Source organism: Pseudorca crassidens, chromosome 10 (assembly GCF_039906515.1).
Source record: "Pseudorca crassidens isolate mPseCra1 chromosome 10, mPseCra1.hap1, whole genome shotgun sequence".
NCBI lineage: Eukaryota > Metazoa > Chordata > Mammalia > Artiodactyla > Delphinidae > Pseudorca > Pseudorca crassidens.
Genome location: NC_090305.1, coordinates 21,331,314 through 21,357,590, shown reverse-complemented (window position 1 = coordinate 21,357,590; position 26,277 = coordinate 21,331,314). Strand labels below are relative to the sequence as shown.

General features: G+C 40.5%; 2 protein-coding genes and 1 non-coding gene across 3 annotated transcripts; all 3 read left to right on the top strand.

The window, feature by feature from the left end:
* Positions 1–3,431: 3,431 nt before the first annotated feature.
* Positions 3,432–5,325, top strand: LOC137232868 (zinc finger protein 420-like). Its single transcript, XM_067755744.1, is given in 2 exon segments — positions 3,432–4,467; positions 4,470–5,325. Coding segments are annotated over 2 exon segments (1,800 nt in total). The 3' UTR covers positions 5,234–5,325.
* A 9,746-nt stretch (positions 5,326–15,071) lies between these two features.
* On the top strand, positions 15,072–15,144 carry TRNAK-UUU (transfer RNA lysine (anticodon UUU)). Its single transcript has one exon. It is a non-coding gene; the product is annotated as a tRNA-Lys (tRNA).
* Positions 15,145–22,448: 7,304 nt separating this feature from the next.
* On the top strand, positions 22,449–25,495 carry LOC137233004 (POM121-like protein 2). The gene is given in 7 exon segments (XM_067755810.1): positions 22,449–22,754; positions 22,756–22,894; positions 22,897–22,976; positions 22,978–23,319; positions 23,321–23,849; positions 23,852–24,686; positions 24,688–25,495. Coding segments are annotated over 7 exon segments (3,039 nt in total).
* The last annotated feature ends 782 nt before the right edge of the window (positions 25,496–26,277 follow it).

The window sequence follows — 26,277 nt, the reverse complement described above, 5'->3', positions numbered from 1 at the left end:
GTATCTTTGGGGAGGTGTCTGTTAAAATCTTGGGTCCATTTTTTAAACAGAGTTGTTTTCTTATTGCTGAGTTCTGAGTTCTTTGTATATTTTGGATAACAATCTTTTATTAGATGTGTCTTTTGCAAATATTTTCTTCTAGTCTGTGGCTTGTCTTCTAATTCTCTTGGTATTGTCTTTTGCAGAGCAGATGTTTTTAATTTTAATGAAGTCCAGCTTAATAATTATTTCTTTCATAGATCATTTTGTATCTAAAAAGGCATCATTATACCCAATATCACCTAGGTTTTCTCCGATGTTACCTCATAGGAGTTTTATAGTTTTGTATTTTACATTTGTGTCTATGATCCATTCTAAGTTTTTGTGAAGGATGTAAAGTCTCTGTCTAGGTTAATTTTTTTTTCATGTGACTATCCAGTTGTTCCAGTGCTATTTGTTGAGAATTCATCTCTGCTCCATTGTGTTGCATTTGCTCCTTTGTCAAAGATCAGTTGACTATATTTATGTGGGTCTATTTCTGGGCTCTTTATTCTGTTCCATCGATCTATTTGTCTATTCTTTTACCAATTATTTTACCATGCTGTCTTGATTACTGTAGTTCTATAGTAAGTCTTGAAGTTGGGTATTGTCAATCCTCCAACTTAGTTCTTCACTTTCAATATTATGTTGGCTATTCTGGGTCTTGTCCCTTTCCATATAAGCTTTAGAATCAGTTTGTTTATATTCATAATATAAATTGGGATTTTGATTAGGATTGCACTGAATCTATAAATCAAGTTGAAAAGAACTGACATCTTGACAATACTGAGTCTTCTTATCCATGAGTATGGTATATCACTCCATTTATTTATTTCTTTGATTTCATTCACCAAAATTTTGTAGTTTTACTCATATAGGTCTTATATATTTTCTGTTAGATTTATACCAAAGTATTTTATTCTTTTCAGTGTTAATATAAATGGTATTGTGTTTTTAATTTCAAACTCCACTTGCTCATTGTTTGTATATAGGAAAGCAATTGGCTTTTGTGTATGAACTTTGTATCTTGCAATCCTACTATAATCTCTTATGAGTTCTAAGAGTTTTTGTTGATTCTTTTGGATTTTTTACAAAGATGATCATGTTATCTGTGAATGAAGAGAGTTTTATTTCTTCTTTTCCAGTCTGTATACCATTATTTCTTATTCTTGTCTTATTGCATTACCAAAGACTTCTAGTACATTTTTGAAAAAGAGAGGTGAGAGTGGACATCCTGTCCTTGTAACTCATCATAGTGGAAAAGCTTCAAGGCTCTCACTATTAAGTATGATGTTAGCTGAAGATTTTTTTAAAATAGTCTTAGCAAGTTGAGAAGGTTCCCCTCCATTCCTAGTTTACTGAGAGTTTTTATCATGAATATTGTTGGATTTTTTTCAAGTGCTTTTCTGCATCTATTGATGTGATCATATAATTTATCTTTTTTAGTCTGTTGATGTAATGGATGACATTAATTGAAACTAGCCTCACACAGCTACTTTCTAAGTGTTCTAAGTGCTTTACATATTAACGTATTTACATATTTGTTACATATTAATTTATCTAATCCTTGTGATAAGCCTGAGTTGTAGGACTTTTTATTGTCCCTAAAATTTGGGCTTCTTATTTAGTTGTGTTTTGATTTTTGGATGAAAGTAATAAAGAAGTTTCAAATAAAAGATTGGACAGATATAAATAAAAAGGAAGTTAAGCTGCAAGTTAATTTCAAAATAGACTTCAGGTGGGGGGAGGGGGGTTCCCTGGTGGCCTAGTGGTTAGGATTCTGGGCTTTCATTGCCATTCCCCAAGTTCAATCCCTGGTGAGGGAACTGAGATCCCGCAAGCTGCCCAGTGCAGGGGAAAAAAATATATATATCTGTAACCTAAAATTATTAAAAATGTAAGATATATTGACAAGCATGCAATGATCATATGCCTTTCATACTACTGGACAAAATCAAACAAGCAAAAAATAAAGATGAGGAATGTCTGGATAATTCATTAAAGTTGATTTTGTACCTCTACAAATGGAAAATACATTTTCTACTATAAAGTCCAGTAAGAATTATGAAGTTAATCATGTATATTAGGCAACCAAGAAAACCCTAATAAAGTTGCAGATTTTCAAGTTCAGTTATCTGAATCTCATCCTCATTTTAGTCTTAGCCTCTTTATTTATGTACTTCCATCTACTGTGCATCCTTTCTTTTACACCAATCCTCATGGCAGGTATTTACACAGTTCCACAGGATAATACACAAAAAAACATTGTTTATGCTAATAGTTATATATTTAGTTGAATTATTTGTAATATTCATGATCTTGATGTAAAATTTCCTTTAAAATGCAAGTAATTTTTGAAGCAAGTCAAATAATATTAAAAGTGGTTGTTAATGTTGCTCTTTTAATGATCACACAATCACTTCTTGACTATAATTTCTGTTTATCTTTCACCACTGTGTTGCAAATATGCTTATGAAGGGCATTTCTCCTTTTCTTTCAGAAAGGATCTGATTATCTTTTCCTAGCCCTCTTTTATTTTCTCTGATAAAATTGATTGAGTTCACTGTCCTTTATGAAACCATCTTTTCATGCTGTGCAAGACAGTATAAAGCTCTGACGCACCTAAATTTCCAGCTACTCCATGGATTCCTTCATGGTTTCTGAAGGAAACTGAAGGAACTGAACTGTAAACTGAAATTTGTTTCAGTTTACAGGTTGAATATCCCTCTTAGCATTTATGCCTGTAATTATTTTAAAAGGAGATGCTCACTATCAAACATTATTCTTCCAAGTATTAGGATAGTGGCTTTATCTCAACTTTTGCTTTAAGTAATTTCTAGGGCTTAGTTTTAAAAAAAAAAGTGGACAGACTAATTTTTAAAAACTGCTATCATTGTGGCATTCTCATAAAAAAAACCACCAAACGTTCCTCATGCATATTCTATATGTCAGATACTGACATATAGAATTGACAATTCAAAGGTTAAAGACTTTAGTTTATGATCTCCAGAAGCTCAAAGTCTAGTAAAAAAGACTGATGAGTTCTCTGATGGAGAATATGCTGACACAACATGGGGACCAGTCGTGAAGAAGGTGGACTCTCTCACCCAGCTGACTGGGTTGGGTCCTTGCTCTGCCACTAACTAGCTCTGTAGCCTTGAGCAAATGTCTAATCTCTCTAAACCAGCACTGATCAATAGAAATATAATACAAGCCACATATATAAATTAAAATTTTCTAGTAGGTTTTTTGGTTTTGTTTTTGATGCACCGCACTGCATATGAGACCTTAGTTTTCTGACCAGGGATTGAACCTGCACCCCCTGCATTGGAAGCACAGAGTCTTAACCACTGGACAACCAGGGAAGTCCTACTATAGAAGAGCATTGCCATGAATGTGGTACACATGGAAAAATGTTCAAACAAAACTCAGATTTAATTATACAAAGTAAATGTGGTGTAAAGAAACCTTATAAATATAGTGAATGTGGGAAAACCTTCAGAGACTACACTACTCTCACTCAACATCAAACAAGTCATACTGGAGAACGACCCTTTAAATGTAATGAATGTGAAAAGAGATTTAACCAGAGTTCCCATTTAACAAACCATGAGAAAACTCATACTGGAGAAAAGCCCTACAAATGCAATGAATGTAGGAAGGGCTTCAGTTATTGCTCAGTCCTTATTCAACATCAGAGAATTCATAGTGGGGAAAGACCTTACAAGTGTACTGAATGTGGCAAGACATTCAGTCGTAGTACATAACTCACTCAGCATCAAAGAATTCATACTAGTGATAAACCATATAAATGTTTTGAATGTGGAAAGGCTTTTAGCCAGAGCACACATCTTACTCTACAACAAAGAATTCATACTGGAGAGAAACCTTATGAATGCAACGAATGTGGTAAAACCTTTAGTCAGAGCGCACATCTTACTCAACATCAAAGAATTCATATAGGAGAAAAGCCCTATGAATGTAACGAATGTGGGAAAGCCTTCAGTGATCACTCAGCTCTTACCCTACATCATATTGTCCATACTGGAGAGAAACTTTTTGAATGTAATGACTGTGGGAAAGCTTTCAGTTACTGTTCAGACCTCATTCAACATCAGAGAATGCACACTGGAGAGAAACCATACAAATGCAATGAATGTGGGAATGCCTTTAATGATTGTTCAGCCCTTATTCAGCATCAAAGGACTCACACTGGAGAGAAGTCTTATGAGTGCAATGAATGTGGGAAAACCCTTGGTAACTACTCAGCTCTTATTTGACATCAAAGAACTCATACTGGAGAGAAGCCATATGAATGTAAGGAACGTGGGAAAGCCTTCAGCAGAAGTATGTACCTTACTCAACATCAGAGAAGTCATAGAGGAGAGAAGCCATATAAATGTAATGAATGTGGGAAAACTTTTATCCAGAGTTCATTCCTTACACAACACTGAGGGTTCATACTGGAGAAAAACCTTACAAATGTAATGAATGTGTGAAAGCTTTTAGTGACCACCCAGGGCATATTCAGCATCAGAGAACCCACACTGGAGAGAAGTGCTATGAGTGTAACAATTGTGGGAAAGCTTTCAGTTTCTGTTCAGCCCTTATTCAGCACAAGAGAATTCATACTGGAGAGAAGCCCTTTAAATGCAATGACTGTGGAAAAGCCTTCAGTGATTGGTCAGCACTTATTCAATATCAGAGAACTCACACTGGAGAGAAACCTTATAAATGTAATGTATGTGGAAAAGCCTTCAGTCAGAGTACAAACCTCACAAATCACCAGAAAACTCATACCATTGAAAAATCTTATAAATGCAATGAATGTGGAAAAGCTGTTAGTTACTATTCAGGCCTTATTCAACATCAGATCATTCATACTGAAGTGAAACCTTATGAATGCAATAAATGTGGCAAAGCCTTCAGCCAGAAGACAGACCTTAAAAAACATCAGAAAACTCATACTAAAGAAAAACTCTACAAATGTAATGAATGTGGGAAAGCCTTTAGCCAGAACACATATCTTACAAAACACCAGAAAATTCATAGTGGAGAGAAGACAGATATACATACTGAGTGTAGGAAAACCTTTAGACAAAACTCTTCTTTTGTTCAACATGAAAAGCTTCACACTGGACAGAAATCCTCTGAATGCCTTGGGAACTTGGTTAGTATGGAGACCTTCCCCAGGGAAACAGAAAGAAGATCCTGAAAACTGTCAACTTCAGGACTTCCCTGATGGTGCAGTGGTTAAGAATCCACCCGCCAATGCAGGGGACACAGGTTCAATCCCTGGTCCAGGAAGATTCCATATGCCACGGAGCAGCTAAGCCTGTGTGCCACAACTACTGAGCCTGTGCTCGAGAGCCTGTGAGCCACAACTACTGAGCCCATGTGCCACAATTACTGAAGACCTCACACCTAGAGCCTGTGCTCTGCAGCAAGAGAAGCCACTGCAATGAGAAGCCCATGCACCACAACAAATAGTAGCCCCCACTCGCCGCAACTAGAGAAAGCCCAAGCACAGCAACGAAGACCCAATGCAACCAAAAACAAAACAAACAAACAAACAAAAAACTGTCAACTTCCTAGAGTGACCACATGGTTCAGTGGAAAGAGCACATGTCTGGGTTTTGGAAGTCCTGGATTCTAATCTCAGCTCTATTAGTAACTAGGTCTATTCGTTATTTTGAGGTAAGTTGCTTTACCTCTTTAAACTTTGATTTACTCACCTCAAAATTTGGAAGGCCTGATTAATTTATATTTAAGTTCCACATTTATTGTCTTTATTACTAATGCAGGCTTCTGTAGATGTGGTTCTTAAATTGTGACTTATTTACTCTACATCAAGTGTGATTCAGTGAAGATACAGACCATATGCCATATATGCTATATATTACCCTTGTACTTTTTCTCCAAAATGCAACATATTATGAATATTGAGATAAAATAGTATAAATTCCTTGTTTTATTTCAGTAGGAACATTGAGATCTTTTCTTAAGGATATGATGTTGGATAAAACCCCAGCAAAGAATGAATAGAACTGTTGGTATATAAATCTAGCTTTCGGGACTTTCCTGGTGGTGCAGTGGTTAAGAATATGCCTGCCAATGCAGGGGACACAGGTTCCATCCCTGGTCTTGGAAGTTCCCACATGCTGCAGAGCAACTAAGTCCGTGTGCCACAACTACTGAGCCTGTGCTCTAGACCCTGAGAGCCACGACTACTGAAGCCCATGTGCCTAGAGCCCGTGCTCTGAAACAAGAGAAGCCACCGCAAAGAGAAGCCCACGCACCGCAACAAAGAGTAGCCCCCACTCGCCACAACTAGAGAAAGCTCACGCGCAGCAACAAAGACCCAACACAGCCAAAAATAAATAAATACATTTATTTAAAAAATAATAAAATAAAGCTAGCTTTCCTAGAATTTATTCAAACTTAATCTTGCAATGTAACTTTCTCAACTTTCTCTACTAAATTGAGTAGTGTTGCCATCATCTCCCAGATGAAAAGGAACTAGAAATATGTCTTGGGCAGATTACCAAGAAAAGATGAAATTGGGAAGTTCATTTGTTATTTACACACCTAAATATGTAAGGGTCATCTGAATGAGAATAAATTTTGAGTTTCAGAACATCTAGAAAAGTCCGTTGGTCTGTTGTCTGACTTCTTCCTGTGGTTATAGAGACAATGGCCTGAAAATATGAAGATTTACCTCAGAATCCTGTGATTTTAAATTCACTACCTAGGGACAGAAAAAAAATCCACTTATGGAACTTATCCAGTACATGGTTTTGGAGAGTAGTCCAGACTTTCAAAGTTTGGTATTTGTTTTGGTGTCCAAGAAGACTGTTCACACAAAGCATAAACTGTAATGGACTTGCTACAAAAGTTTTGGGAAAACCTGGACTTAAGGCGGCAGTGTTTCAGCTTTTCTGAATTTATGTATCCTTTTAAGAACCTATGAAAGTCGCAGACTTTCTCACCAGAAAAATGCATGACACGTTCACACAGTTTTGTAGGCAGTTACAAAATAAAGTTAATAGTACTACAAATACGTATACACTATACTAACAATAATTTGAAAATGTAATGGAAAAGAGATTTTATTCACAATAACTATAGAAACAAAAAATATTTAGGAATGAATTTAGTAAGAAATAGGCAAAACCAAAAAAAATTGAGCAGTCTGCACATTCTCTTGAGGAATAGCTCATTTGAGGGAATTGGTATGGAAAATGGTTAAGGGCATCAATTTCTCAACCTATCAGTTGTGTAACCTATCAGTTGTGTAACTTTTGGTCAGAGAATATAACCTCTCAGAGTTAGTTCCTTCATCTGTAAAATAATGACAAGGTTACCTGTCAACAGTTACCTTAGGGATTAAATGAGATGATATATAAATGTGCCAGACACTTTGTGGGAAGTTTACTATTGTAATTATATAACATATATAATATTATATGTTATTTGTTATATAATATAAAATACTGTAATATATAGTCTATAATATACTACAATATACCATAATAGTTATTACAGTAAGCTATTATAGTATACTGTACATATTATATAATAACTTATGTGAACTATTTTATTATGTTGTGACCTCAATGATGGCATAAATTACAAATAAGTCAGTCAAAAAATGGTAGACTCAGAAGGAGTAGGAGATATCCTTTTTATTGAACAATAATAATAGTACCTAATGGCCCTGAAACCAAAATTGACTGGAAATGTAACTTGCCAAAGGACATTTTTTAAAGTCAGGTTTATTGGGGTATACTTGAATCAATAACTTAAAATCTTCCCACAAAAAAGGCTCTAGACACTAATAGATTTACCAGTGGATTCTGTCAAACAGTAAAGAAAGAACTGTTCCATGCTTCCAGAGAGTAAGAGAGTCTGCTCTTCCCAACTCATTCTGTGTCTAGCATAGCCTTCATACAAAAGTCTGAAAAGGACAATATTTAGAAAGGAAAATTCCAAGCCAGTCTCATTCATGATCATAGATGCAAAACTCTTGAACAAACTATTGACCCACTGTCTATCCACATAAGTGTGAAAGATAATACAGCACTACCAAGTTGGATTTATCCAAAGAATGAAAGTTGGCTGAAGATTATAGAACCAATCCACATTAATTCATCCCACTGAAAGATCAAAGAAGGGAATTCCCTGGTGGTCCAGTGGTTAGGAATCCACATTTCCATTCCAGGAGTCTCAGGTTCGATCCCTAGTAGGGGAACTAGGATCCCACAGGCTGCACAGCTATAAAAAAAATTTTTTAAAAAAGGAATATTAACATTATTTAAAAAAATCAAAGGAGAAACACATATGATCATCTCAATGGATGCAGAAAAGGTTTTGATAAAATTCAACATACATTCACCAGTAATAATAATACTTCTAAGCAAACTAAAAATAGAAAAGAACTTCTTTTGTTTGAAAAAGAACATGTATAAAAAGCTAAGGGCAGCATCACATTTATGGTAAAATTGTGAAAGCTATCTCAGCTATCTCAGAGTAGTAAGGCCACTACCATTCAATGCTGTACTGTAGGTCCTAGCCAGTGCTGCAAAGCAAGACAAACAAAAGAGAGAATTGTAATGAAGAGATAAAATTCTTATTATTTAGAGTTATTACTTCAGTATGCAGAAAATTTTAAATCCACATAAATAATTAAAATCAGTAAGAGATTTAGCAAGATTGCTGGATACAAAATAAATTGTTTTTCTATGAATTCTAACATTAAACTTAAAATGGCATTAATATCAAATACTCAGGAATAAATTTAAGAAACAATGTAAAATTCTTCATAGGAAAAATAAAACTCTATTGAGTGGCATTAAATAAGACCTAGATAACTGAAGTTACATATTATGTTTATGGATTGTAAAATAATACAATATTGTAAAAATATTTACTCTTCTAAAATTGATTAATAGATTAATGTAATTCCAGTTAAAATCTCAACATTTCGTTGAATTTAATAATATCTTTCTAAATATTTGGGAATGCAAAGAGCCAAGAACAGCTAAAAAAGTCAAGAAAAAGGAAGAAGAGAAAGAGGAGGAAGGGGACACTTTCTCAACCATACCCGAAAACTTCCTTTAAAGCCTTATCAACTCAGACAGAGTGGTATTGGTACAAGGATAGACAAATGGACCAATAGAACAGAAAAAAAAAAGAGCACATCTTGTATGTAATAAATAGGACCCTGTAGAAGAGTAAGGAAAGGAAGGACTTTTCAAAAAATTGTGCTGGCATAATAAGATCTCTATATGGAAAATATACACCATACATAAAAATTAATTCAGCTGCATTAATTAATTTGTTGAAATGTAAAAGGAAAAAGTATAAAGCATTTAGAAGAGAATATTTCAAAATCCTGGAGGACATTGGGATAGGAGAGGGTTTCTAAAGGAATAAGACACAACAGCACTAAACATAAGGGAAAATTTGATAAATTTAAGTGAAATGAAGAACTCTGTTAATCCAAAAAAAACTATAAAATAATGAAACACAGAATGGGAGAAGATATTTCCAATATAAATTACAAACAGGAGTAGCATGAAAATATGGTATAAAGAACTTTTATGAGTCCATGACTCTATGAAGTCTATGACTTCTTGAGAGAGTGAGCCAGGCAGAAGATGTTTGTCTTTTATTTAGCTTGAGATGTCAAACACAGCGTCACTTAGGCTTCATTCTGTTTCTTAGAAGTGAGTCACTAAGCCCAGCCCATAGTCAAGGAGAAGGCAATCAGACTCCACCTTTTGATAAGAGGAGTGCCAAAGAATTTGTGGAAATATATATATTTTAAAACCACAGCAACCAACATTATTAGAAATTAGGAAAATGCAAGTTATCCTATAATTAAATACTACTGATCTTCCACCAGAATTACTAAAATTAATATGACAAGGAGTACTATTTGGCAAAGATGTGACAATAAGAACTTTCATCACCACTATTGTCTAAACTAATACAACTACTTTAGAAAACAGTTGGACTCTATCTAGTAAGTTGAAGATACACATACCCTATTATCCTAAACATACACCCAAGAGAAATATGTGCACAAGGAGATTTGTATAAGAATGTTCATAGTAGTATTGTTTGTATAGTCAAGAACTGGAAACAACCTGAATGAACCTTTACAGTAAATTGGATACATAATGTTGAAAACTATTCAACAATTGACAATGAACAGATCAGAGCTACACACAAAAATATGGATGAATCTTACAAGCATAATTTTGTGAAAAGACACAAAGGGAATACTTAGTATGATTATACTTATATAAATGTAAAAACCACAAAATTATGATACATTGTTTAGGGATGTATGTGTAGATGGTAAAATGTATTAAGAATGTAAAAAATGATTACAATAAAAGTCAGGATTGCGGTTTTCTGGGGGGATAAGAAGAGTGTGAAGGCAGGGTGAGTGGAAGGGACATACTGAGGGCTTCTGGAGTGCAGCAATGTTCTGTTTTTTTGGTTTTTTTTTTTTTTTTTTTGCTCCTGAGTAATGGTTAAAAGGGTTTTCAATTTATAATTAATTGTTAAGTTGTAGAAATAAGGTTTTATTTACTTCTCTGTATGTTTTATTTTGCAACAAAATGTAAAACTAAGCAAAGACAACAAGGAAGCTTTCTATGTTATCAATGTGTAAAGTTTTCCAAAATATACTGTGCGGTATCAAAAGCAACACCCAGAACATTTGAATCTATATATTTACATGCAAATGGATAAAGAAACTCCAGAAGGTTAAGTAACAAATTAATAATAGTAGAAACCTGTGGAAGGTGGAGAAAAGAGAAGGAACCAGGTAGGTGAGTAACAGGGATGGGAAGGAAACTTTTAACCGTATAACAATTTATACATTTTTGAACTCTATGAGTGTATTACCTTTTCAAAGTACAAAACAACCAAATAAATAAAATTTCTTAAAAGCACTATTCAGAAGCCCTATAGGAAAATGTGTCCTCTTTAGAACAGATTCCCACTCCCTTGCAGCCTCATGTGTTATCTTCATCCAGCCTTAGCTCCAGTAGCTCAGGAGTCAGGGTTTATTCCTGGACAGTTGAAGGTCTGGAAAGTGGAACAACTAGTGATTACACAGATCAACATCTGCAACTCTCCAGATGGGATTAGAAGTATTAGGTGCTTAGTTCTAACTGCAGGGTCAAGCTTTAAGTCCTTGCACAAGCACTGACTAGCAATGGTTGGTCACATAATTAAACAGAAGACCCACGGTTAGCAACTCAGTCAGGTTTGTACACACACCCACAACAGGGAGTCATATGAATGGAATTCAGAACCTTTACCTATGAACAGACCATTCCTGTCCCCTTTCAAGGTTAAACACTTGAAATTTGCTTGTACATCCACCTGTGGAAAAACTCATTTATTGTACCCTGGTAGACCATCCATTCAACATGTATTCAACAAATTGTTAATGAGTAGCTGCAATTTAACATGTACTCCTCGAGATACTGGGACTAAACCTGTGAACAAAATGGGCAAAACTCTATCCTCATGGAGTTTGCATTGTAATGGGAAATGGAGACCAATGAATAAGTAAAATGTATAGTGCAGTAGATGGTGATAAGTATGAATGAAAAAGTATAGCAAAAAGATAATAGGGATGGCTTCTTTTTTCTTTTTATTGTCTTGTAATTTTAAATATGTTGAACAGGTAAGCCTGCACTGGGAGAGTGATATCTGAGCAGACCTGAAGGATATGAGGAAATGAGTTAGGCACGTATTTGGGAAAGGGTGTTTCCAGGCAGAGGAAGCAGCCTGTGCTAAGGACTGAGGCAGGAGTATGTCTGACTTGTCTGAGGAAGAGCAAGGAACTAGAGAGGACGGTGGAGGGGAGGAGGGGAGGGCTCTTGCAGGCCACGAGAAGCACTTTGATTTCTTTACTGAACAGGAGGGAAACTATTGCAGAGTTTCAAACCCTTGGGGAATTTTTCACTACTTCTGTGTGTAGAATAGACAGGAAAGGGGCAAGGTTAATACAAACCGGGGGACCAATGACGGGTCTATTGCAAAAATTGAGGTGATGGACCAGAGAAACGCCTGAGAATTTACATACTGGAAATGTTCCCAATGGTCAGCTGTGGTCACAACAACTATTGGCCACAGGGCAGGCTAAGATTCTTTTCTATTTTAAGTGAAATGAGGTCTGTTTGGACTTCACCTCAAATTGTATCTTGTTGCCAGGTAGAACTGGCCTGGAGGAAAAAACAGAAGCAAAATTCCAGAGTAAAGAACTCCCTCTTTATTCACAACAGGAGCAACTTCACATAAAACCTGAGGTTCTCAATCAGTAAAATGCCTTTAGAATGGTTTTGTAGAAAGGAAACAAAAATTAATGTAAAATTGTGTCAAAGGAAAAAAAGGAGAGGGGAGGAGGTTGGGATTACCATATACACGCTACTTTATATAAAATAAATAATCAACAAGGACCTACTCTATAGCACAGGGATCTCTACTCAATACTCTGTAATAACCTATGTGGGAAAAGTATCTGAAAGAAGAATAGATATATGTATATGTATAACTGAACCACTTTGCTGTATACCTGAAACTAACACATTGTAAATCAACTATACTCTAATATAAAATTTTAAAAAAAGTTTAAATTAGGTGAGAAATTGATAGACCTTCTAGTATGATAGCAAAGGAAATTGTAAAACCTGGTTGAATTATGGATATATTTTGAAGGTGGAGCTGATGAGATGTAAGATCTGAGCAAAAGCAAAGATTCACAGATAACTGCACAGATGGAGTAGTTGTTTACTGAGATGGGGGAAGATTGGGGAGTAGAAACTTTGGGGAGAAGATTAGGAATTCAGTCTTTGGCAATGTTAAGTATAAAATACTTGTCGAGAAGGCAGCTGTATGTGTGAATTTGGAGTTTGAAGGAGCAGTCCAAGGTGGAAAGACATTTGCATATACGTGGTATTTAAGGACTGAGCCCTGAGTGTGCAAATGTAAGATTCATACAAGAGATAGTTATAATACAACATGTAATAAGGACTATTAATAGGATTGAAATAACTTCAGGGATCCTAGGTGTATTCTAGGAGTTTCTAAACCAGTCTTGAGGAGTCAGCAAAAGCTGCGGGGAAGAGGTAGTGGGTAAGGTCTGAACTGAGATCCAAAGGACAAGTAGGAACTGGCAAATGGGAAAGAGAGAAGGAATTCCAGGGGAAATGCAACCTCGACGTCCAAAAGCAAGAGAGGACACGAAACAGTCAGGAATTCCCCTACCCCTTTCCACTCCAACTTCTCTGTCACATTTACCCTCCTGCCAGAGGAGGGACTATAGATGTTTGGAGGGGAGTTAAATTGGAGAGATTTAACATTTGGATTTGGTGGGCAATATTTTTGTGGCTTCTAGTTACTTCTGTGTGGAGTGAAGTTCTTATTCGGCACCTAGCAGTGCAGTTTCTGGAAGGTAGCACGCAGAGGCAGCCGCGAACAGGAGCCTTGGTGTGCAGGGGCTTCCAAAAGCCCTATTCCGAGACCAACTCCGAAAACAAAAATCCTGTTTTCAGACACAGGAATTCCTGTGCCCTGTCGAAACGGATCCAAACGTTATCCAATCGGAAATGGAATTCTGAAAATCTGCCTCCCTTGCAGGCAAAGAAAAACCTCTTGAGATTTTTGACAGTTTCTTCTCAAGCGAGGGTTTCCTCAAGGCTTTGCCCCGCCGGCTTCTCCTCGGTTCCCCCTGCAGCTCCTCCTGTGAGCCCAGACAAGCTTCTGAAGAAGCGGGTTCAGAGACTGAATATTTGGCGGATTGGAAACGGGCAGACTTGGAGGCGCTACTGGAACCCTGTGGTTCTCATGGGGACCGAAAAGAGGCCGAGTAAAAGGAGGAGTGAGCTGAGCTAGGGGGGAGGAAGAAAAAGACGGGGGAAAACGAAAAGAGAAGAAGCCATTCTTGTGTTTGAAAACCCAGTTGTGATAACGGAGTTGAAGATCGACGAGGGAACATCTGTTTATAAGCAGAGTGGACCAGCTGAAGTGTGTTGGACAGGAAACCCAGAGATCGATGCATCGGAACCAACCTTGGCTGCAAGTTTTATAGCAACTCCATTGTTAAGCTGTATTCAAATAGTTGAACTAAATCTACTTCTAGATCTTACATCATATTTCACCTTTCCTAAGGTATTTACCTTTCAAAAGTCACCTCTCAGAGGATCAGTCTGCCATACAAGTGTGGCACGTAAGTCCCACGTTCTCACCTTTCATGGAAAAGTCTCGCCCTTCTGCTTGATAAATTAAGACATTTCTGATAAATTAAGACTCATTTGGCTGTGGCACAGTGCCCCAGGGTGTAAATATGCTCTCCTCTCGGACTCCCATCACGGGAACAATGGGAAGGACTGAATCCTTCAGTAGACGTAGTCTTGTACACGATTTCATGGAGGAGGGAGGAGGACAAATTCCACATTTATTTCCATTATGTCCTCCATTAAAGGGTGTTTAAATTATTATCTGTTTATCATGCTTTGATTAATTATGTGCAAGTAGATGCAGATATAGCACAATCCACAAGAAGTATTTTTAATACAGATTTGGGTTCAAAAGAAAAACATCAGATTTCAATGTTTATACCTGGATGTGGTAGAGAGAAGCATGGTAGGAAAATCAAGAAGATACTAAATATAAAAAGATGTGGTATTGGAATAAAATTCTATGGGAGACACGGGATGGAAATAACGAATTCAAGGAAATAAAAGATCAAAGGAAAATCTTTCATAGAAGTTTAACAAGGGCTTTCTCTTCTCTCTCTTTCTCAAGAGATGTTGGTAAGTATTAAATTACTATAGTTTTAAGATTCCTTTGATATAAGTTACTCTATCCTTCAGAAAAATTGAACCTTATGAAGAAGAATGTTACATGTCCACTGGAAAAAAATGTGAGGGGGAATATCGAATTTATCAAAATTCTGTTGGGGGTTAAGATTGCCCCCAAAGCAACTGAACCATACAAAGGAGACCTAATAAAGACGTGCACATAGAGCCTGGGTAGCTCAGTCGGTAGAGCATCAGACTTTTAATCTGAGGGTCCAGGGTTCAAGTCCCTGTCCAGGCACTGTGGACCTCTGTTTCCTCGGGCCATTAGTACTTAAGCTTTTTCTCCCAAGGAAAATTTGGGTTAAACTTAGATGACTTTTACCAACCTACCGTGAGAAAAAGCCCAGAAGTCAGCTACCTTCAGCCTTAACTAGTAGTTGAGGTTTGATATTCTGTTCCAAACAAAAGATGATTTTAGCAGTTTATAACAATAGAGACTTCCTGAGGAATGCAGTACAAAACCCTTACAGCCCATGAAATATAAGAAGGCTATCTCTCTAGACTAGGGTGCTTTAGAAAAGGAACTGGAAACTATAATTGTTGGGTAAAGTATTCTCTGGGTCAGGACCTTTAGATTTTCAGTTCTTCACTCTCACAACTGACCTACTTGGCAGATGGGAAAGCCCTCCACTAAACCGTGATAATGTCATATTCTAATGATAAACCCAAAAGGTAGGGAGTTATTTCACAAATACTGCAGTATGATCTTTAGGTGAAATGCTCACCCTACCCAGAAATATTGGCATACTTTACCATACGTTTCTGCAATTTTGTCCTGTTGTGTGTTGGTGGTGCAATTTCTTGCTCAGTGGATTGTATTTCTCTTTAGAAATATACATTTCCCCCCTCCCTCTCTGTGGAAGGATTGTACTTCCCATGCCATTTGAAGATTATGTGATGGTCTGCATAGAAAATGCTAAGGAACCTAAAAACAAACAAACAAACAAAATTCCTCCTAGAACTAATAAGTATGTTCAGCAAAGTCACAGAATACAAGATCAAAATAGAAAAATCAATTGTATTTCTATATACTAGCAATAAACATGTGAACACCAGAATTAAAATGCAGTACTTTTTGTAAAAAAGGAAAAGAACACAGATGAAAATCTATCCAGACATGTGGACATGTACATGCTGGAAACAACAAAACTATAAAATTCTGATGAAATAAATCAAAGACCTAAATAAATGGAGAGAGATTCCGTGATTATAAAACTCAACATAACTAAGATGTCAACTCTCCTGGAAATGATATAGAGGTTTAACATAATTTAACATAATTCCTATCAAGATCCAGGTAAGATTTTTTGTGGCTATAGACATGACTATTCTAAAATTTATATGCGAAGAAAAATGAGTTAGAATAACTAGAATGATTCTTAAAAACAGGAATAAAGTGGAAGAAAATATTCTTATTATTTCAAGACTTATTTTACAGCCACAGTATTAAACAGTGTACATTTTTGGCAGAGGGATAGATATATGTTGATGAAACAGTATAGAGAATCCAGAAAGCACCACATGCAAGTACATCTAAATTAATTCTTACAGAAGTGCAGAGGCAATTCAGTAGAGGAAGAAAAGTCTTTTCACAAGATTGTGGTGGAGCAATCCATAGGCAAAAAAAGCCAACAGCAGCCTAAACCTCACACTTTATTTAAAAAGTAACTGAAAATGGTTCACAGATTTTAAAATAAAACATAAAACTATAAAACTTTTAGAAAAAATGTGAGAAAATTTGGGGGACCTGGGGCTTGGTGGAGAGTTCCTAGACATAACACCAAACACACAATCCATAAAAGACAAATTTGACTGACTGGGTTTCATCAAAATTAAAAACTTTTACTCTGCAAAGGACTCTGTTAAGCAAATTAAAAAAGCAAGCTACAGACTGGGAGAAAATATTTGTAAATCACGTATCTGGCAAAGACATATCTAGAATATACAAAGACCTCTCACAACTCCACTTTAAAACAACACTCAATCCAATTAGAAAATGGTCAAAAAACATGAAAAGACTTTTCACCAAAGAGGATATACAAATGGGAAATAAGCACATGAAAAGATGTTCAATATCACTAGTCATTTAGGAAATATATATTAAGACCATGGTGAGATATCACTACATACCTACTGCAAGAGATAGAATAACAAATGGTAAAAACTGCCAAAGGTTGGTAAGAATACAGAGAAACTGGATCGTTATATATTGCTCATAGGAACGTAGAATGGTGTAGCCACTCTGAAAAATAGTTTGTCAGTTTCTTAAAGGGCTAAACACACACTTACCATACAACTCAGCAATTCCACTCTTAGGCATTTATCCCAGAAAAATGAAAACTTATATCCACACAAATCCCTGTGCATTATTACTTATAGGAGCTTTATTTGTAATAGCTCAAACCTGAAAACAACCAAAATGTTCCTTAATAGGTGAATAGGTTAAACAAGCTGTGGTCCATCTATACTATGGAAGTATACATCCATACTCAACAGTAAAAAAAAAAAAGAACTGTTGATACATGCAACCTTGATACATTATCTTTCCAACTTCATGTGAATTTATAACTATAAGTATAATTACTTCATGTGAATTTATAATTATTTATGATTATTTCATTGAAATATATATTTATTATATAATATACACACTTCCTCTTCCTCATGGACTTGGCCATGTGACTTGATTTGACGAATGAAATGTCAGTGGAAATGTCCAGTCTGACATATCAGAGAAGTTAAGAACCATTATGTGGGGATTAGGTAGAAGAGCCGTTGGTAATCAAATCACCTGGTTCATAGATAGGTGAGTTCTGTATGTTGCTGTGAGCTTTAAATGAACTGCTGTGACACAATCTCCCATTCAGATGTAACCCTGCAAGATAATGGTGAAAAGAAATCCTCCCAGTGGCTAGAGCTTTAGATGGTTCATTTGATGTTCCTCTTTACATGGAGAGAGAAGTGGCCTAAGATAAAGTTGTATATGGAATCCTAGGCAAAAGGGAATGGTTAGCTGGAAGGTCAGGAATCTGAAAAGAGTAAGATTTGAAGATTAGAGACCAGAGGTGTGGAGAAATGCATGTGGACTGACTTGTGGGAATTGTCACAATGTTGAGGATCTTTTATCATATATTAATACCTTCCAGATAAAATCTACTTCAGAACAGCCACTGAACAATTAGCTGCACAGATCAACTCATCCAGTAGATGTCATCACCCTCAGGCATCAATAACAGGAATTTCATATTTTAAAATATTATTAAAAGGTTGAAGGAAGTTTTTTTACCCTCTTTTTTTTTTTTTTTCCTTCTCCGTGTGGGGCTGAAGTTTGGTGAGTCATGTCTCCAGTATCCCAAATGATCCCAGATACTTTAAGGTTGAAATTTCCAGTATACAAACATCTAACTGATGCTAGAGAGCCATAAACCGCAGCTAGCCAGAGTGAATGCTGAATGAATGGGGTAACATTGCAACCAGTGTACTGTGACAACACAGCAAAGGCAGGTGAGGATTATTCATCCTAGAAGAAATGTTAGGAGAACTTAATAGACAAATCGTTTGAAGTAGTCACGGGAAATGGAGAGCAGACTGCATTTGTCCAAAACCTTTGGATCCATTGATCCAAACATTTGAACAAAAGCTTGAAGGAGGCCAGGGAGTAAATCTTATAGATATCTGAGGTAAGAATTCTCTACACAGAGGGAACAGCATCAGAACAATATGTTGGACACGATAAAATAGAGGAAGAAAAGCAAAATATTCTCTAAGAGGTGAGGACAAATACCTACTTAGTCACACAGGCAAGAATCCTTCAGCAGATGAGGAGGAAAAGAATCCACATCACAACTGTGGAATAGAGGTGGGAAAAAAATGGAATCAGAGAGGACTGTTTAGAATAAGTGTGATTTCCCTTCACTAACTGCAGGAAAAATCACAGATGGGGCATGTGGAGCGTAGTCTCTGGGAGAGTTAACATTGTGTCCTGTTTGATACCAAAAAAAAAGCTGGTGGCCTTAGAACAACTTCCTTAATTCTTTGACCACTGTGGAACGGTCACTGTCTTTCACATCTTCCTTATCTGACTCTAAAAGGAAGAGACATTTTGAATACCATTATATAAGTGACAGTGTTTTTCAAATCATGCAGAAATGAATGGGTGTAAAATTAATATTAAAAAAGGTCATGAATGGTATTTTAATAAATGAAATAGAAGATATAGGAATAGAAATAGGAAATATCAGAATAAACCCATGAAGTAAAATACTGTTTGGTAGAGTTTGGTCTCTCTGTCTCTCCAAATATCTATCATCTATCTATAGCTATATCGATATTGGTATAGATGATAGAGATAGATTCAGATAGTTATCTCTCTCATATATATATATATCATATGTATAAATAAATATATATATATACATACATTTGTTTGCATATTGTACTGAGTTGTGGCTTAAAATGTATTTCGACACTGAGTTGCAGTCAGAAAAGTTTTGAAAAAAGACTTTCTTGAGAGGGTACAGTTTGAAGATGGCAGCATCTCCTTGAGATGCCAACTATCTGGGGTTGGGGGGTCGGTGTATGAGCCCCAAAGGAATAATGAAGTTTCGCTTTCCTTGGCTGGGGTAGCTGCATAGCTTGGCCTAGGTGAGCGTAGCTGCAGACCCGAGGAGCTGCATAGCTGGGCTCAGTGCGCGTGGCTGCGGACCCGAGGAGGGTCCTCTGCTGGTGCGAGCTGCTAAGTTCGCCACTCCACCATCGCCCCTTAAGTTATATTGTGGACGGGGACATGGAGTACAAGCAGAAAAAACAAACGAACAAAACAAAGAAAAACACACTAGCATACAGGCCTCGGCCTAGCCATGTGACTGAAGGAACACTGTACGCTCACTATCCAAAAGCTTCCAGTACTAAAGAGAAAAGATTTACAACCTTCCAGACGGGCCCCTTCTAACGTCATCGCAGAGGCAGCCGCAAATGAGAGCTGTGTTCAGGAACTTCCCAAAGGTTCTGCTCTCTAATATAAGCCTCAGGAAAAGGAAGGTCCTATCTTACTTTAAAATGTATTTGTTTGTTTAGTCCAAACGTCCCCAAACGAGATACAGTCGAAATTGTGACCCCCGTGTAATAATTTGAGAAACAAACTGGGTGAACTCTATTTCAGGCGCACCGTACTGAAAATCTTGCGCCCTTGCGAGCAAGCAAAATGCCTCTCTTTTATTCAAAGTGTCATCTATAAGATTTTTCGACAGGTAACAGAGGAGACGGTTAACACGTTTCCTTTCCGGTGGCAGCAGAGTTGGCTCCACGACTTCCGATCTTCTCCCCGAGAAGGGTCCACCCAGAGTTTTGCTCCGCGGGCTCTTCCTCCGCTCTGAGAGGCTAGCGGCTCGAGGGAGTGGGAGGGGTGCTGGGGAGGGGGTTCAATGACGAGCTTTGGGCACTCTTGGGCAGGTTGGAAATTTGCAGACCCGAAGGTGATGACCCGAGGTCATCTGGTTGCGGAAGAGCTGATCTACGTGCCGAGAGAGAGAGGGGCGACAGAAAGAAAGGAAATCAGAAAGAAAGGAAATCGAAAAAAATGTTCAGCGCAGAAACGGTGACATAATCATTGAAGGGAATAACAGTGGCTTCTGTCAGGGGCTAAGCAGAGTGGCGAAGCGGTAGCGTGCGGGGCCCATAAGCCAGATGGCCAGTGGGTCGAAACCATCCTCTGCTAGAGAGCTTTTGCATCCCTTGCTATTAAAACTTTACTCCAACTCGGCTACAAGCACGCACAAACACCGAATCAATTCCTACCTCTTCCATGTTCAACCAGTTAACATTCACGAGTTTGAGAATCCTCTAGTTTGGCTTCTTGCTTCCCACCTTATTTTGAAATCCCACCATTCTCTCACTAGGCAATTCCAAAACCCTTCTAGCTATCTGAAGTGACACACTGCCCCGAATTGTAAAATTCCTTCCATCCCTGGTGTCCAGTAGAGGAGCAATGGAAATATTCCTTCAGCGGAGGCGGTCTTATATCAATATATTGTATGCGACCTCTTGGAGAAAGAGGTGATAAATTCCATATTTACTTCTGTTACAACTTCCAGTAAAGGCCCTTTCAACTTTGTTATCTACTTACGATGTTTTCATTGATTGCATTCTATTAGTAAATGCAAATATAAGTGAAACCAAAAGAATTAATTATAACAGATTTGTGGTTCTGTCACATCTCAAAATTTCAGATTTCAGTGTTTATACCCATATTTGGCGCAGACTAGTATAGTAGGACGATCGAATAAAGACTTTAAGCGTAAGCATACATTATATTGGCGTAAAATTCTGTGGAAATACAAATTCAAGGAGAAAGATCGATGAAGTGGGAGATGTCTGGACCCATTTTTGGACAGTGTGGGTTTTGAATGGAACTCGTTCTCCGAGTTCCTTAACTTAACCTTAAAATGACGTTTCTTGAAAGAATCGTATTCAATCCGTGCCATTTTTATTGTTATTGGAAGGAATGGTGTTACAAATCTTAAAACGTTATTCGTTTTTCAATTTCTCAGAATGTTAGTGCCCTAGTTCACTCAGGCTAAGCCTGAATATTCAGCCGCAAATTAAATCTCCCACTTCTTTGCTCCCCTGCTGGAGCTCCGACCCCACCGGGCTGTGTGAGGATCGCGATTGGAGAGGGTGGCCGGGGCGGGGGGGCGTGGCTGAGCGAGGGACAAAGCCGGGTTCCTGCGGAGGCGCTCAGGCTCTTGGTCGGTAGACAAGAAATCCCTTTGGCCCCCTCCGGAGCCTCGCGAGCCCGCCAGAGTGCCATCGTACCCGCATACTCAAAGTGCGAACAATCGAGGGCGACACACATTCAGCCTCGGGGAGGCGGATGGAAAAGGAAGGAAGGAAAAGGCAAAGGCAAAGGAAAGGAAGAAGGACGGGAATCCCCAAGCAGCAAATCCGGCCTCCGTTATTCCCCGCTGCTGGCGCCACGAACGCCGTCTGGGCTGCCCAGGTCCACGCACCCGGGTCTCCGGTCCCGCGCTCCCGCCAGCGCCCCGCCCCTCGCCCCCAACCTCCACCCACTCACCCTGAGGGGCTCGGACTGCCCTCCCCACTCCGACTCCGGGGGCGGGCGGGCGGCCTCGGTGCCGGGGCCGGGAGCCGGAGTCTGGAGACCCAGCGCCTGCTCGACTCTAGCTCTGGGACTCTAGCTCAGGGACTCCGGCCGCGCGCGTCCTCTCCAATCCCTCTCCTCGTGCCGCGCGCTGCAACCCGGAGAGGAGAGGAGAGAGGCCAGAGCGGCCAGCTTAGGCCTCAAACTAGCAGAGCGGGCTACGGAGACGGCTGAGGTTCCGCGTGTCCTCTGTTTCCACCGGCCGCTCACTTTCGGATGCAGGACCTGGAGGGTGAGGAGCGCCCCGAGACCCTTTCACTTTCCTCGCGCAGGGATCCCAACCGACACCGGAACACTTCGACTGCGGCTGAGTCACTAGGCGTCAGAAACCTCGAGAGCCCAAACCCGAAGTCAAAGTCACCGACCCCGCCTCACTGCTCCACATGGGCACTTACGTGGGCAAGCTGGGACTCTGGCCGTCATCCCCAGCAGGGGGGCGCACAGACTTGTCGGAGAGACCCTTGAACCGCCGGCCAGCTCAGCCCCTTCATCAGGTCCCCCGGGTTCAGCACGTCCATCGTGCCCACCCTGCCCCTCGGCACAGACCTGCGAGGAGCCTGCCGAACTGGGATCCTACCAGTCCCAACGCGTGCGTGGTCAATGAGGCTTGGAGGCCCTTTCCCATGAACAGGTCCCGGAATTCCATCATGGGGCCTCTTCCCTCAGACTGGTGGGAAAGTTACTTCAAGGGGGAGTATCTGGTCTCTTCGGCACCCCAGGGCAACAAGGAGCCCGGTGACCAGGAGGCTCGCTCCTCGTGAGCGGACAGCGCCCCCCTCCACTGCCCTAGCAGAGGTAACGAACTCTGCAGGGGTCTCACCTTCTGAGAAGCCCCAGACCCATGTGCGAAGGAGACAGTGCTGAGGGCCCTCAGAGAGTGCAAGAAGGGGAAAGTGAGATGGGAAGAACCACTTGTTCTATGAGAGCTTGGACAGTAAGAGGATTCCAGAGACCAGACCATCTGCGTTTAAGCCTCTGATGAAAAATGGAGTCCTCACTTCTTTTGTGCCGAGGCCTGGGCCTCTGAAGAGAAGCCTCGACTGCTGGGGCTCAGATCACAGCTTGAATAACAGGCCCAGCTGCTCCTCCATGGACTCCTTGGCCAGCACACACACAGGTGGCCCCCTTAGCTCCCAAAGAAATGCTATTACAAGCTCTTACAGCTCTTCTAGAGATTTCTCTGAGCCTTGGAAGAGTATTCCCAGTACATAACTCCAGGTACCAGAGTGGCCAATGAAAAGGAAAGAACATTGGTCATCCGTCTCACTCTCCAGTCCCAGTGGTATCAGATGAGTCCCCAGAAACATCTGGCAGCTCTGGGCAACAAAATCAGGTTCCCCTGCTTCCGTCAAGCCCGGGGAGCCAGTTGTCCCTGACTCCGCCTCCTCAGCTGGGTTATGCAGTCCCCAAAGACCTGGCCTTAGGGAAGAAAGCTGGACTCCAATGGAGCAACAAAGCCAGAGAAGATACGACTGAGGTCACCACAGACTTTGTCCCTGACACTTGGTCTGCTATTCAGCCTCCCCTGTCCCAGGGCACTGATCCTCAGCTGGAAAGCTTACATAAAATGCAGGAGTCTCCAAGTCCACTGGCCTTCCCACAACCTACCGGAGAGGCAATCAGTGTGGCCCACTCGCCTCTGAAGACAGCGAGCCTGCTGGCCTCACATGGGTGCTCCCAGTCAGAGCCCCTTTCAGGCACCTCTTCAGACTCAAAACCCACCACTACTTTCATCCTCCTGACCCTTGTTTCCCCCACAGCACCAGTCACTGAGACCACGTGGCCACTTCAGCCTCTCAGGCTGCCGTACCCCGAGGCTCACCTGCCATTAACCCTGCAGCACCCGCTATGCAAAGTACTGTGTTTGGATTGATGAGCAGCCCAGCCCCGCATCTTCCTGCATCTGCACCTCCTGTTGCAACTTCTGCTGACCGCATGTCAAAACCCATCTTGGGGCTCCCAGCCAATAGTGAGATCGGAGTCTCCTCATATTCCAGAATTTCAAGCACAGCTGCAGCATCTTCACCTCCAGGTATCTCAACTCCCACCTTCAAGCCTATCTTTGGCAGCATAAGACCACTTAAAACTATGCCCGTGAGAGCTCCTTTCTCTTTCAAGCAGACCTCTCCTCCACCTACTCCTGCTTCTACCCGTCTCTTCCATGGCCTGGTCAAGGCTACCTCTGTAGTCATGTCCACCACCCCAGCCAGCACATCCAAAGGCTCCTTTAAGCCGCCTTTGGAATTTGGTGTAGTGAATGTTACCAGTACCATGGGCCGCACTTGCTCCATCCCTTCCACTTGCCCCCCTTTCCCTCTCGGGGCTACCTGTGCTTTCAGGGCCAGCTTCTCCCCAGATGCAGACTTCACTTTCCCACTGAGCCAGCGTCCAACCATTCCTACTGTGCACACAGTCACCATCTTTAGCCAGGTTCTTCCCAGTGCTGTCCAGATATCCCCTACCAGGAGCACTGCCGATTTTAGCGCTGTGGGTGGCCCTCCGGCAGCTTCAGCCCTAGTAACCACCAGCCAGCCTGCATTGTCATCCAGGATCTCCAGTTCGAAGTCAGCATTCACAATTCCCTTGGAGTCAAGCTCAAGGCCACCTTCCCCACTAACCCTGCTCCCAACCTGCATTTGGGGCTGCATATGTGCAGAAGCAAGAAGCCCCCCAGCCAGCCCTTGGCCCAAGCTTCTGTAGCTCTCCCATTTTCGGAAGCTCAACAGTGGCCTCCTCAACCCCAACACCGACCCCAGCCCAGCCATCCTTCAGCGGTACCACGCAGTCAGCCTCTGGGGGTTTGGCACCACCAGCCTCCACCTTTCACATCCCTGCCAGCTTCCGGCCGGCCTTTGACAGCACTCCAGTAGGTTCCCTTTGGTCTAATACGAATGGTTTGGGAGTTGTCACCCCAAGCCACCAGACTGGGGCTTGTGGCTCAGTGTTTGGCAGCACAGCCCCACGACCATTTGACTTTGCGGGATTAGTGAGCCCTGTGGACTGTGAGGAGACTGGACTCAGCGTCACTGCCCCAGACGCGAGCTCCAGCTCCGGAGCACTCAGCCCTGGAGCAGTGCCGAGTGGGAGCACTAACACCATCACACCCTTGGGGAAAGGCTGGGGCCCAGGCAGCCAGGGCCGGACCAGCCAGGGCACACCTTTGGCCCTGGGGAAGGCCAGCATTTCTGCAAGAGAAACTATGTTTGGGGACACATCCATGGCCTCCTTTGCTCAGAGCACCCCTGTCATTGGATCAGTTAAGGCAGGCAGCAGCCTTGGCTTTGGGATGCCCTCTCCACCGCCCCAGGGCTCTGTTGGGAGAAGATCTTTCAGACCGTCAGCCCCTTTGTTTCCCATTGGTGCAAAATCAAAAACCCCAAAGACTGGGGAGCAAGGGCATTCCCGAAGGCATCATGCCCACAAGAAATAACTTGTGTTCTTTGCCATTCGTACTCTGATTTGGACCTCAGCATAGTAAAGTGCCTCAATCACTTCTGATTCTCTACAGTGAAAATACCTCAGATCTAAGGTGAGAGGTTTGCACATTCACCTTGTGGTCCTAATCTACATTCTAGAGGAAAATGAAGGGCTAAAGTATCTAGTGGTGATAGCAGGATGAAACTGAGTGGAACCAAATCTTTGGAATTGAACGGAGCCTTGCCTTCCGCTCCCTACCCACTCCTTTCTGTGTCAAGGGTGAGCTCAGTCAGGACACCGCCTCCTGCTTTTTTCTCTGGGAACAGACGTGCCAGGGAGGCAAAGAGTACAACCCATATTCTCTTGCATCTTTGGGAGGAGGATTAGATTCTCTCTAAATCTTAGCCTGCTTTTATTTGGCTCAAAGAAGTGGTTCCTTTATCTGGTCCCCTAGGGAGGCCGATTCCTCATTTCTTGCTATTTTGCTCCTCAGTTGGCTCCTGGAGAAGATTTTTTTTAGCTTAATTTATATATTTTGGAGAAGCTTTTAATGCAATTTGACCGTGAAGCCAACTTTTCCTTGAGGATCAATGGTCTACCCATGAGAGCATCCATGGGAGGGCCAGGGGAGGAAGAACACAGAGTGGAGCCACCTTGCTTCTTTTCTTTACACCATAGGTCATAATTCCTCCATAATTACGAGTGAGAAATGCTCAAGGAGGGAACCAAAGCTTCTACTTTTCTTTTAATTTGTACCTTATAAAATTACCCTCTACCTCACATCTCTCCCAGATA